Raw genomic sequence first — 13,030 nt, forward strand, 5'->3', positions numbered from 1 at the left:
TTTTGGATTTTATTCATTTTTTAATTTTCCTTTGTTACGGTTCTCAGATTTCTCAGCACTACAACATCCCACCTCCTCCTGATGCCACCACTATGAGTGTGGAGGTTCTACCAGAGTATGACTCCTCTCACAAAACACCCAAAGTCACCCTGAGTCTCATTTTGCAGTAAGTCCTAAAAAACCAGCCGAAAGTTAGAAACAGAGAATGTAGCATCATTCAGACCTGATGGCTGGATAGTACAAGGTTCTGTGCTTACGAAGACACATTTTCTCATTTTTATGGTACAGTTTAAATTCATTTATGTTTTTTTTTACATTTAAACGAGCAAAGTTAATATTCATTACCCCAGTAACACATGACGGTATTTGGTGTAGAAACCTGAAGCAGAGAGGTAGGATGTTACTTCTTGTTATTGCCCAGTAGGGTTGGGTGAGTATGGTTATAACCTTGTGTAAAGACACCAAAGATTGACTTTATCAAGGTATTTACACTGAAATTATTAAATATACAATCTAATCACTTTAAAGAAGAAAACTGACAATCATTGCAACTGCTGCTGAAATTAAAGAATATATTGATTTTATGATAAAAACCTTTTTATTATAACATCATTATATCAACATTCTGATTTTTGTACAAGCAGAAGACACACATGAAAAGTAAGAGAGCACAGCCAACTGTGTTGATTGTTACTCTTGTAAATCAGTCATTCTGCTCTTTATAGAGAAACAGTGGGATTTTAACAAGGTAATATTAGATGTTTAACATGTGTTGTGGAATTTTCTTATCAAAGTGGGTAGAAGTTGACTCATAACAAGAGAAAATCCGGACTTTGTCTTTATAAGTTTTATTCAAAGGCATTCAGCATTTGAAGACCCTGTCACTGAGGTTAGTCAGTGAAACAGAGCCCCGATCAACATTTACACACAGTATTTATACCAGAACATGACAGTGTTATCTCAACTTCAAAGAGTCTGTGTTTTACGACCCTAGACCCTTCTCGAGTTCAGAGATGAGAAGGTTACCTAGGAACAACCATCTACTCTCCCCGAGGCATCACCGTAACAAATGTCCTTAACCATTAAACTTCTGATAATGGCTTTTACAGCTTCCTCCTCTAACACAGATGTTCACTGGAGTGAGGTAAACCAAAGGTCATACACTATGGAATGCCTACTGCAAGAATTTCCATCACACATGCATGCTACTCGTTTTACTAGTTTTAAGTTACCTCAGTGAGACTGATTGAACTAGATTTTATGGCACATGGCTCTGCTTAGTTACCTCTGGATGTGGTGAAATTCTAATGTAGCAAAACAGCCCCACATCATAATGTTCTCACCATCATGTCTGACTGTGGGGATGGCAGTCTTGCTCTTTGTTCGTCCCTTGGAGTTGTGGGTAGATCCCTAACCTTACTCATGATCATGCTCAACACATAGGTCAGCTCTGGCATCGTGCTCCCGATCCAGGCTGATTGGTAGTCATTTTATATTTCTTCCATTTGAACATTATTTCACCTGCAGATGTCACCTTCTCACCAAGCCTCCTTCTGACTGATTTGTAGCCCATTCTACAAATAAAAATAGGTTTTCTTTATAAACCTAATTTCTTTTTTTGCAGTTCATGCTAATCTTTGCAAAACAGAATTCTGGCGGGGTTCAAATACGTATTTCACCAAATAAGATGCAAATTGATTTTAACCTTTAATGTTTTGTTTTTTATATACAGTACAGACCAAAAGTTTGGACACACCTTCTCATTCAAAGAGTTTTCTTTATTTTCATGACTATGAATATTGTAGCTTCACAGCTGAAGGCATCAAAACTATGAATAAACACATCTGGAATTATATACTGAACAAAAAAGTGTGAAACAACTGAAAATATGTCTTATATTCTAGGTTCTTCAAAGTAGCCACCTTTTGATTTGATTACTGCTCCGCACACTCTTGGCATTCTGATGATGAGCTTCAAGAGGTAGTCACCTGAAATGGTTTTCCAACAGTCTTGAAGGAGTTCCCAGAGATGCTTAGCACTTGTTGGCCCTTTTGCCTTCATTCTGCGGTCCAGTTCACCCAAACCATCTCGATTGGGTTCAGATCCGGTGACTGTGGAGGCCAGGTCATCTGGCGCAGCACCCCATCACTCTCCTTCTTGGTCAAATAGCCCTTACACAGCCTGGAGGTGTGTTTGGGGTCATTGTCCTGTTGAAAAATAAATCATGGTCCAACTAAACGCAAACCGGATGGAATAGCATGCCGCTGCAAGATGCTGTGGTAGCCATGCTGGTTCAGTATGCCTTCAATTTTGAATAAATCCCCAACAGTGTCACCAGCAAAGCACCCCCACACCATCACACCTCCTCCTCCATGCTTCACAGTGGGAACCAGACATGTCGAGTCCATCCGTTCACCTCTTCTGCGCCGCACAAAGACACGGTGGTTGGAACCAAAGATCTCAAACCTGGACTCATCAGACCAAAGCACAGATTTCCACTGGTCTAATGTCCATTCCTTGTGTTCTTTAGCCCAAACAAGTCTCTTCTGCTTGTTGCCTGTCCTTCACACCTGTAAAGTGAAAACCATTTCAGGTGACTACCTCTTAAAGCTCATCAACAGAATGCCAAGAGTGTGCAGAGCTGTAATCAAAGCAAAAGGTGGCTACTTTGAAGAACCTAGAATATAAGACATATTTTCAGTTGTTTCACACTTTTTTGTTCAGTATATAATTCCACATGTATTAATTCATAGTTTTGATGCCTTCAGCTGTGAAGCTACAATATTCATAGTCATGAAAATAAATAAAACTCTTTGAATGAGAAGGTGTGTCCAAAGTTTTGGTCTGTACTGTATGTATTACAGGAACAATGCATTTTAATATTTCCTATAAAATTTCCAGAGTTAGCCAGAAAGCTATTTTTCACCTGCAGTCCCTAGACAGATGGTAAAAGAATAAGAGTAAATCTACATACTTTCATTAACAATATAACAATTACAATGCATGTAGTCAAAGTACAATGTAATAATTGTGTTTTTTCTGGACATTTTCATGGACATTTAGTCTCCCAACATAAAACAAAATTAGTATAAAAGAAATTAGAGACTGTATTTGTCCCCTGAAACTACTACACAACAGCATATTTATTGTTTTGTTCCAGGTACAATGGAAAAGAGGCCAGCACTAACATGGTGATTCTGGATATTGCCTTGCTCTCAGGATTTATCCCCGATCCACAGTCTATGAAAAATGTGAGTGGAAGCAGTGACTTTAACCTGAACACAGATGTTGACAGAATACTGGACCTGCTTCTGAGCTCACTGTGGCTGTGATAATAAGGCTGCTGAATATGTTCTCCTCACAGCTTGAAGGTGCTCAGCTGGTGGATCGTGTTGAACACAAGAACGGCCATGTTGTGGTGTACTTAAAGGAGGTGGGACCAATTAGCAGCTCAGAATAAGACATAATGACGGATGGGTTTGTCACTAAGGTTGAATACTGCTATCTTCTGCTCAGCTTATGAAGGCCGTACCAGTCAACCTCAGCTTGGTGCTCCAACAGCAGATCCCTGTGCAGAACCTCAAACCAGCAGTGATCGCCCTCTATGACTACTACCAGCCCAGTAAATCTTCATGCAGAAAACACATTTGAGTCACACTAATTTGACAAATGAAAAGTCATTTCTGATTTCCTATCAATACTTTTCTTTCTTCTCTAGCTGACCGGGCTGAGAGGGAATACACTGTGGCTAATCAAGGTAAAAGATACAGTTTATCAGAAAAACACATGATGCAGTCTCCAAGATCATTTAACACTCTGGTGTTTTTATGGAAAAGAACTATATTTCATGCGAATTATTGTCTTTTCCTTCTGCAGCTTGAGGACTGTCCCTTACCCTCCGGTTCTCAGTGATTCCAGCCTCATGTTGACTGTATATGTCATGTAAAATGCATGTACTTGTTCTTATCAAATAAATAAATATAAAATTAATACAAATGCTTTTCTGTTATAGTCTACATTACAGTCTAATTGTACATTTTATGTTCATATGCAACTAAAGCCTAATGAGTAATACATTAAAACAAATTGACCCTTAAAATTGTTTGTCGGTGCTGTGACTGTGCTCTTCCATCGTATGAGACAATGTTGTGAGTCTACTTTAGACTTATTTTAGTAAAGCTTTAAATGTTAGCAACTTTACATTTAGTTTTTGGCATTCACTAAAAAATACAATCTTTTTTATCCAAACATTTTAGATTATTGTTAGTTTTTGAAGCACGTAGGATGTGTATTTTGACCTGCAACCATTTTAAAACTTCTCAGTTATATAACTGATTAAAAGTTCTTAACAAATTCCTTTCAAAACATTATCACGTGGGCTCAGGAACACTTCAGAAAACCCTTGTCAGTTAACACAATTCATCTCTACATCTATAAATGCAAGTAAAAACTCTACCTAAGCCATATATTGACAACACCTTGAAACACAGCTGACTTCTCTGGGTCCAAGCTCATCTGAAAAGCACTGACGCAAAGTGGAAAAGTGTGCTGTGGCCTGACGAGTCCACATTTTTTATTTGTTTTTGGAAATCATGGACATTATTTCCTCTGAGTCAAAGAGGAAAAGGGCTGGCTATCTATATTGTTATCAGTGCAGCGTTTAAAGTTAGCATCTGTGATGGTGTGGGGGTGTGTTAGTGCCCATGGCATGGTTAACGTACACATCTGTGAAGTCACAATTAATGCTGTATGATGCATGAAGGTTTTGGAGCAACATCTGCTGCCATCCAAGCAACGTCGTTTTCAGGGACGTCCCTGCTTATTTCAGCAAGACAATGCTAAGCTACATTCTGTACGTTACAACAGCGTGGCTTCATAGTAAAGGAGTGCTGGTACTAGACTGGCCTGTCTCCAATCCATTTACATTTTAAACAACATTACAACTTCTTTAGAATTGGGTTTGTACAGTGGCTTGTAAAAATATTCCTACCCCTTGAACTTTTCCACATAGTCACATTACAACCACAAATATAAATATATTTTATTGGAGTTTTATGTGAAAGACCAACACAAAGTGGTATACAATTGTGAAGTGGAAAGAAAATTGTGCATGACTTAAAAGTTTTTTACAAGTGCGGTATGCAAAAGTATTCGGCCCCCCTTTACCCTAAGCAAGAAACGAGAAGCCAGGTGCACGCTGTTTTTCATCAGTCTGAAGTTTGAAAAACAGGCAAACGTCATGGCACCAGGACGGGAGCGGGAGTCGTGAAGGTCGAAAAACAGGCAAAAGTCATAACACAGGGAGCCAGCTGCGGGATTTTTATAACTCTGTCTACAGAAGCTGGGAGACAGCACCGAAAAGTCACGGCGACAGCATAACTCAATGAAAGCTTGCCCAGCAACAGGGGATGAGCATTGAGGCTATCTGCACTATAAAAACTGTGCCACAGAAAGAAACGGGGTTATTTCCTCGCAGAAGACTTTCCTTGTAGGAGCTATATAAATTTTGTCTTTTGTGGCGAGAAGTCATATTTTGATGCGTGGCCACACCCACACGCTTTCATGTATCAAAAAGCTTTTGATAACTTTTGATCCCCAGTGCCTTAAGAGTATACTGAGTGATTTTCAAGTCTCTAAGTCAAAAGCTGTAGGAGGAGTTTGCTCAGATATGCGGGCTAGAAAGGGCAAATTTGGGGTCAAAATGTCAACTTCAATCCAAAATGGCCGACTTCCTGTTGGGTTTGAACCAATGCTCCAAGATACTTTTTTGTAGGTCTTGACAAGTTACATATGTGTTCCAAATTTCATAATCCTCGGTCAAAGCATGGCTTGGGGCTGATTTTTTTTTTATTTTCTAGGGGGCACTGTGGACGAATTAGGCCACGCCCACCCAATATGTCATCAGATCTCTGTTGAGGACTGGACTAGGATCAATCACATTGAATATGGTGCAGTTGAGATATTGTATGTGGAAATTAGAGCCAAACGTATGGCCATGGCGTGACGTCCAATTTCACCACGCCACCACGGCCACGCCCTTTTATGAAATTTCACCGTGCTTCAAATGAAGTTAGACCCACTAGTTATCTGTCTTCTGACAGTTTCAAGTTGATTGGATCAAGAGGGTCAGAGAGGCACCTTTCTAAGTGAAAAAAGTGATTTTCTGTTCTCAGGGGGCGTGGCTTTAATGATGTCATCATTTGACCAGATAGGATTGTTGGTGACCTGAGAGGGATCAATAATACCAGGTTTGGTGTATTGCAGGCAATTTATGTGAAAGTTATTGCTGTTCGAAATTTGCCGTGAGAAGGCTAACTTTGAGGCCTGGTCCCGCCCCTTCAACATGCTCAATAACTCACAATTTTGATAACTTTTAATCCCCAATGTCTTATCTACATACTGACCAAATATGAAGGCGGTAGCTCAAAATCCCTAGGAGGAGTTTGTTAAAGTTCGACATGTATGAAAGTGAAAAACGTCCAAAAATGACCCTTTGACCCAAAATGGCCGACTTCCTGTTGGTTTTAGGGCATACCCCCAGAGACTTTTTTCATGATTTGGGGAGATCTAGCTATGTACCATATTTCAACTCTCTACGACTTACCAGTTGGCCGATCTCCCTTCAGGGGGCGGTGTAGAGCCGTTTGGCCATGCCCATTTTCAAATCCATTAGAATACGAAAGTTTCCATTTGGGGACAACTTTCTGTGAAGTTTGGTGAGTTTTTGAATATGTTAAGGCCTCCAAAAAGGCCATTTATTTCCCGGATGAATAATAATAAACATTCGAGTTACAATAGGCCCTTGCAGGCTTCCTGCTTGGGCTTAAAAAATCTGTACCTTGGACGAATGAGACAGCATGGAATTTAAGAGAGTTAAGAGATGGTGCATTGAAAAAATCTTAACTTATCTTATGACTGATCCACTTATATATGAAAATCTTAGAAACAAAGTTACAATGTTTATTTCTACCTAATTAGGCAAGTACAGGGTGATACTGCTGGGAATTGGGAATGTCATTCTGTGCTTGTCCACCAGAGGTACTCCTGGAGCCACTGCTGACTCTACTACAGGTGTCCTGATCTTTGGCTGATTGTGTGTACCTGGGAGGAGTATTTAGGAGCCTGCCACCAGTTCTTCATTGCCTGAGTGTTTTTTCCCATGTGGTAATCACCAAGCCAGTGTAACTTTGGCAGTTTGATCTGATCCTGAGCTAACCTTATTTATTTCTGTCTGCTTCCTGCTAGTACCTGTGAGGTGTGGACGGTTTCCTCTTCACCTGGACCTGGACTTCCAGTATCTCTCTCTACAGTTTGTGAACTTTGGATCATCACCACTAGACTGTGGTTTGGATCCTAAATTGCCCAAGCTTCGACCTCTGTCTGGACACTGATCTGTGGTGGACCTCTCTTATTGGACTTGCCTTCTGGATAACCTGACTTCCAAGCCCAATGGTAAAGAACCCCCGGAGTTTGCTACCTGTGACCCAAGTAAGCAAAAGTCTTTTGGACTTTGTGGATTTATTCCTCTGTGGCCAGAACTAACCAGAGCTTCTCTCTTTAGAGAACCAGAAAAGTCAGAAGTACCTGCCTGAGTATTTCCTAATGGGTTTCCAGTGTGACTTGAAACATTGACGGTATATAAACCTTTGAACCTTTACTGGTCTCCTGAGTGAGTTTGCACGTGGGTCAAACAAATCCCTAAAGAGATGACAGATACTAAGCTTTGGCAAACCATTGATACAGTGATTGGCCGAGAACATCATAAATGTCAGAAAATCAAACTTAATATAAACTTGAATATTGAAAATGGCTCTAGAATTGTGCCAAATTATTTTAAGAATTACTTTATAGAATCAGCCAAAGAATTATACAGAAGTCCAAATGATTTGATTCTGATTTAACTGATCTAAATTGATAAAATGTTCTGTAGTTCAAAACAATCAATAAATATAAAATAAAAGATTTACTGTCACTTACCAGTTCTAAAAGTAATGATAATTGGGGACTTGATGATGCACACTCAAACAACATACCAACATTCTTGTCACTTCTATTGTCTGCATTACAAAGCAATTCAAAAAAGCTTATTTCCAAATTGTCTTAAAACTGCAATCATTACTCCACTATTTAAAACAGGAGATAAACATGATGTATGCATTTATAGACCTATTAACATCGTTCTTGTAGTCTCAAAGTTATTGAGAGTCACTGTTGAACAGTTATCAGACCATCTAAATAGAAACAACTTATTACATCCCATGCAGTTCAGATACAGAACAAACCATTCCACAGAAACTGCATGTTGTTATTTTTTAGAGCAAGTAAAGGCCAAATTGGACAAAGGGCAGAGTAGTGGGTGACGTGTTTTTGGATCTTCACAAGGCATTGGAAACAGTTAACCATACTGTACTACTATCTAAGATCAGGGAGTATAATTTATCGCACAGTGCACTGGAGTGGATAAAATCGGGTTAGGGTTAGGATTAGGGGGTTAGGGGTTAGGATTAGGGTTAGGGTAGTTTATTATTGATTTTAATGCACTGGCATTAAAATCAATAACAAACTCTCAACACCAAAAGCTTGTGATATGCGTGTCCCACATTGCTCTGTCTTTGGGCCTTTTATTGTTTACACTCTACATTAATGATATCTCTTCAGTATGTGTGGTGAGGTAGACAAATGTATGCTGATGACACTGTCATCTACATCTAAGGAAAGGATGCCTTAATGTAGCCAACAAACTAGTAACAGACAATGTCACTGACTGACTTACTTCGTCCTGTCTCACACTGAATGTTAAACAAATCTGTTGCAATATATTTACCAAGTTTAGGAAACAAAAATTTGTCTCTCATATTTGTGTTAAAGGTAAAAATATTGAAATTGTGAATGAATTGAAATATCTCATGGTTGTTTTAGATCCAACATTTTGATTTAAATAACATGTTAAGAAAATTCAAACTCAAAATTCAAAAATACTTTATTATACTTTACTTAAATGTGTAATACTGTGAAATACAATCTGTCGGTTTTTAGGCACATCAAAATTATGCTCACTGACACTGCACAGATTTATTTGAATTCAAAAATCGTTTCTTGTATTAATTATTTTTATCTCTTCTTGGTCCTTAAAATCACTCTATAGTCAGGCTTTAAAGTTACTAGATAAAGAGCCTTTAATGCATCATCATTGCTAGATCCTTAGTAAATATAGTATACTAAGTTTGATGGTTTAATCATATACTCAGATGTGCAACCAATTTTGAAGATTTTAAACAAGGCCCCACCATCACTAAAATGATTTGTACTGCTTTGCACTGAGCAGACAACTAGAACATCTATGTTCTAGGTTCACAGCCAATAATGATTGTAAACTACGTCAACGAAGCTCAACCTGTGATTAGACCACCTTTTCATATATAGCCATCAAAGAATGAAACAAAATCCCAGATAGTCTGAAATTATGCTCTGACCTACAGGTCCTTCTCAAAATATTAGCATATTGTGATAAAGTTCATTATTTTCTATAATGTCATGATGAAAATTTAACATTCATATATTTCAGATTCATTTCACACTAACTGAAATATTTCAGGTCTTTTATTGTCTTAATACGGATGATTTTGGCATACAGCTCATGAAAACCCAAAATTCCTATCTCACAAAATTAGCATATTTCATCCGACCAATAAAAGAAAAGTGTTTTTAATACAAAAAACGTCAACCTTCAAATAATCATGTACAGTTATGCACTCAATACTTGGTCGGGAATCCTTTTGCAGAAATGACTGCTTCAATGCGGCGTGGCATGGAGGCAATCAGCCTGTGGCACTGCTGAGGTCTTATGGAGGCCCAGGATGCTTCGATAGCGGCCTTTAGCTCATCCAGAGTGTTGGGTCTTGAGTCTCTCAACGTTCTCTTCACAATATCCCACAGATTCTCTATGGGGTTCAGGTCAGGAGAGTTGGCAGGCCAATTGAGCACAGTGATACCATGGTCAGTAAACCATTTACCAGTGGTTTTGGCACTGTGAGCAGGTGCCAGGTCGTGCTGAAAAATTAAATCTTCATCTCCATAAAGCTTTTCAGCAGATGGAAGCATGAAGTGCTCCAAAATCTCCTGATAGCTAGCTGCATTGACCCTGTCCTTGATAAAACACAGTGGACCAACATCAGCAGCTGACACGGCACCCCAGACCATCACTGACTGTGGGTACTTGACACTGGACTTCTGGCATTTTGGCATTTCCTTCTCCCCAGTCTTCCTCCAGACTCTGGCACCTTGATTTCCGAATGACATGCAGAATTTGCTTTCATCTGAAAAAAGTACTTTGGACCACTGAGCAACAGTCCAGTGCTGCTTCTCTGTAGCCCAGGTCAGGCGCTTCTGCCGCTGTTTCTGGTTCAAAAGTGGCTTGACCTGGGGAATGCGGCACCTGTAGCCCATTTCCTGCACACGCCTGTGCACGGTGGCTCTGGATGTTTCTACTCCAGACTCAGTCCACTGCTTCCGCAGGTCCCCCAAGGTCTGGAATCGGCCCTTCTCCACAATCTTCCTCAGGGTCCGGTCACCTCTTCTCGTTGTGCAGCGTTTTCTGCCACACTTTTTCCTTCCCACAGACTTCCCACTGAGGTGCCTTGATACAGCACTCTGGGAACAGCCTATTCGTTCAGAAATTTCTTTCTGTGTCTTACCCTCTTGCTTGAGGGTGTCAATAGTGGCCTTCTGGACAGCAGTCAGGTCGGCAGTCTTACCCATGATTGGGGTTTTGAGTGATGAACCAGGCTGGGAGTTTTAAAGACCTCAGGAATCTTTTGCAGGTGTTTAGAGTTAACTCGTTGATTCAGATTATTAGGTTCATAGCTCGTTTAGAGACCCTTTTAATGATATGCTAATTTTGTGAGATAGGAATTTTGGGTTTTCATGAGCTGTATGCCAAAATCATCCGTATTAAGACAATAAAAGACCTGAAATATTTCAGTTAGTGTGCAATGAATCTAAAATATATGAATGTTAAATTTTCATCATTACATTATGGAAAATAATGAACTTTATCACAATATGCTAATATTTTGAGAAGGACCTGTACATGATTTCCCACGAAATGTTAGAGAAGAACTACTGGGAAACCAGCATTGTCAACATTAACTATAATCATGTTTAATGTAAATTTACAATGGGGAGAACAAGATACACTGCTGATTTTGCAGGTTTCCCACTAGAAAAACATGTAGAAATCTTTGAATTTTATCATACACACGTGGACAAAATTGTTGGTACCCCTCGGTTAATGAAAGAAAAACCCACAATGGTCACAGAAATAACTTTAATCTGACAAAAGTAATAATGAATAAAAATTATATGAAAATGATCAAATGAAAGTTAGACATTGCTTTTCAAATATGCTTCAACAGAATTATTTTAAAAAATAAACTCATGAAACAGGCCTGGATGAAAATGATGGTACCCTTAAAAATAATGTGACCAAAGGGACATGTTATATCAAGGTGTGTCCATTAATTAGCATCACAGGTGTCTACATTCTTGTAATCAGTCAGTGGGCCTATATATAGGGCTACAGGCAGTCGCTGTGCTGTTTGGTGACATGTTGTGTACCACACTCAACTTGGACCAGAGGAAGCGAAGGAAAGAGAAAAGAAAATTATAGACAAGCATGTTAAAGGTTATAAGACCATCTCCAAGCAGCTTCATGTTCCTGTGACTACAGTTGCACATATTAAGAAATTTAAGATCCATGGGACTGTAGCCAACCTCCCTGGACAAAAATGTGATATTAATATTAATGTGTTTACACATTGTCCCTGTGAAATAAATAAACAAACAAGCACTACCTTCTTCACAAAATGTATGTTGTAAGGGTCACCAATTTCTGGAATATATATATATATATATATATATATATATATATATATATATATATAGTGCTGTGCTAAAGTTTTAGGCAGGTGTGAAAAGTGCTGTAAACAAAGAATACTTTCAAAAATGGAAGTGTTAATCATTTTTTTTCAACAATCAACAAAATGCAGTGAATGAACAAAAAAAAATCTAAATCAAATCAGTATTTTAGGTGACCACCCTTTGCTTTCAAAACAGCATCAATTCTTCCAGGTACATTTGCACACAGTTTTTGAAGGAACTCGGCTGGCTGGTTGTTCCAAACATCTTGGAGAACTAACCACAGATCTTCTGTTAATGTAGGCTTTCTAACATCCTTCTGTCTCTTCACGTAATCCCAGACACACTCCATGATGTTGAGATCAGGGCTCTTTGGGGGTCATACTATCACTTCTATGATGTTTAATAGAGCTGTGGATCTTTTGTTTTTATTAATTTTTACGTTGAGAGCAACTGATAAGAGAGTGGACAAATAAACCTTACACCACAAGGCAGAGAGAAAGAAAAAACAATGACAAATTTGTTTTTGATAAAAAATGCATTAAACTGTTGTAAAGGTTAAATAATTATTTTATCTCTCTAAATAATAAATATTTGGAGAAAAAGAATAAACCAGACGGTCAACCTGTCAAAAGTTTCACGAAAGGTATCTATGTACTGTATATCTCTGACAAGAATATCTTTTTAAATGTACATATATACACAATTGACTTTATATAGAATACAATATGAGATCAGTCCAAGTATGCATGGTGTTGTTCTGGAACTCTGACTGTCAAGTGTTCATCAGAGAAACCGCCTGTGGCGGCGGGTTTTAGCAGACAGTGCTCTGCAGTGCCAACCTGAAGGTAGGCTACTGTAAAAACCATGTTTGTTTGCAGGGTGTGTTTCTAAAGTGTTTATGCCATAACTTCCATGCACTTTGTGATCATTTCCCAGTCAGTGAAAAGCTTTTTATTTTTTTCTAAAATCCACTGTACTCTCAGTGAACATTCGTATGATCGCTGTTGTTCTGTAAGAGTAGCTCGCTCATACTGTCCTGTCAGGTCATTTATTCTCCTTGCCCTACTGTCAGACGCAGGCTGATAGCTTTGTTTGAAGTTTTTATGTTTGG

The 13,030-nt window shown here is 38.8% G+C and overlaps 1 protein-coding gene and 1 long non-coding RNA gene across 2 annotated transcripts in view; both read left to right on the forward strand.

The window, feature by feature from the left end:
• The window catches only part of LOC124884095 (alpha-2-macroglobulin-like protein 1), a 47,410-nt gene extending 43,420 nt beyond the window's left edge, over positions 1-3,990 (forward strand). Inside the window, exons 31-36 of the mRNA XM_047391730.1 lie at positions 48-166; positions 3,161-3,251; positions 3,365-3,433; positions 3,517-3,622; positions 3,719-3,757; positions 3,877-3,990. Of these exons, the coding sequence (XP_047247686.1) occupies positions 48-166; positions 3,161-3,251; positions 3,365-3,433; positions 3,517-3,622; positions 3,719-3,757; positions 3,877-3,881 (429 nt within the window). The 3' untranslated portion in view covers positions 3,882-3,990. The remainder of the gene's footprint in view (positions 1-47; positions 167-3,160; positions 3,252-3,364; positions 3,434-3,516; positions 3,623-3,718; positions 3,758-3,876) is intronic.
• A 3,117-nt stretch (positions 3,991-7,107) lies between these two features.
• Positions 7,108-7,976, forward strand: LOC124883639. The gene is made up of 3 exons (XR_007042260.1): positions 7,108-7,164; positions 7,246-7,488; positions 7,562-7,976. It is a non-coding gene; the product is annotated as an uncharacterized LOC124883639 (long non-coding RNA).
• Positions 7,977-13,030: the final 5,054 nt, after the last annotated feature.

Source organism: Girardinichthys multiradiatus, chromosome 18 (genome assembly GCF_021462225.1).
Source record: "Girardinichthys multiradiatus isolate DD_20200921_A chromosome 18, DD_fGirMul_XY1, whole genome shotgun sequence".
Lineage (NCBI taxonomy): Eukaryota > Metazoa > Chordata > Actinopteri > Cyprinodontiformes > Goodeidae > Girardinichthys > Girardinichthys multiradiatus.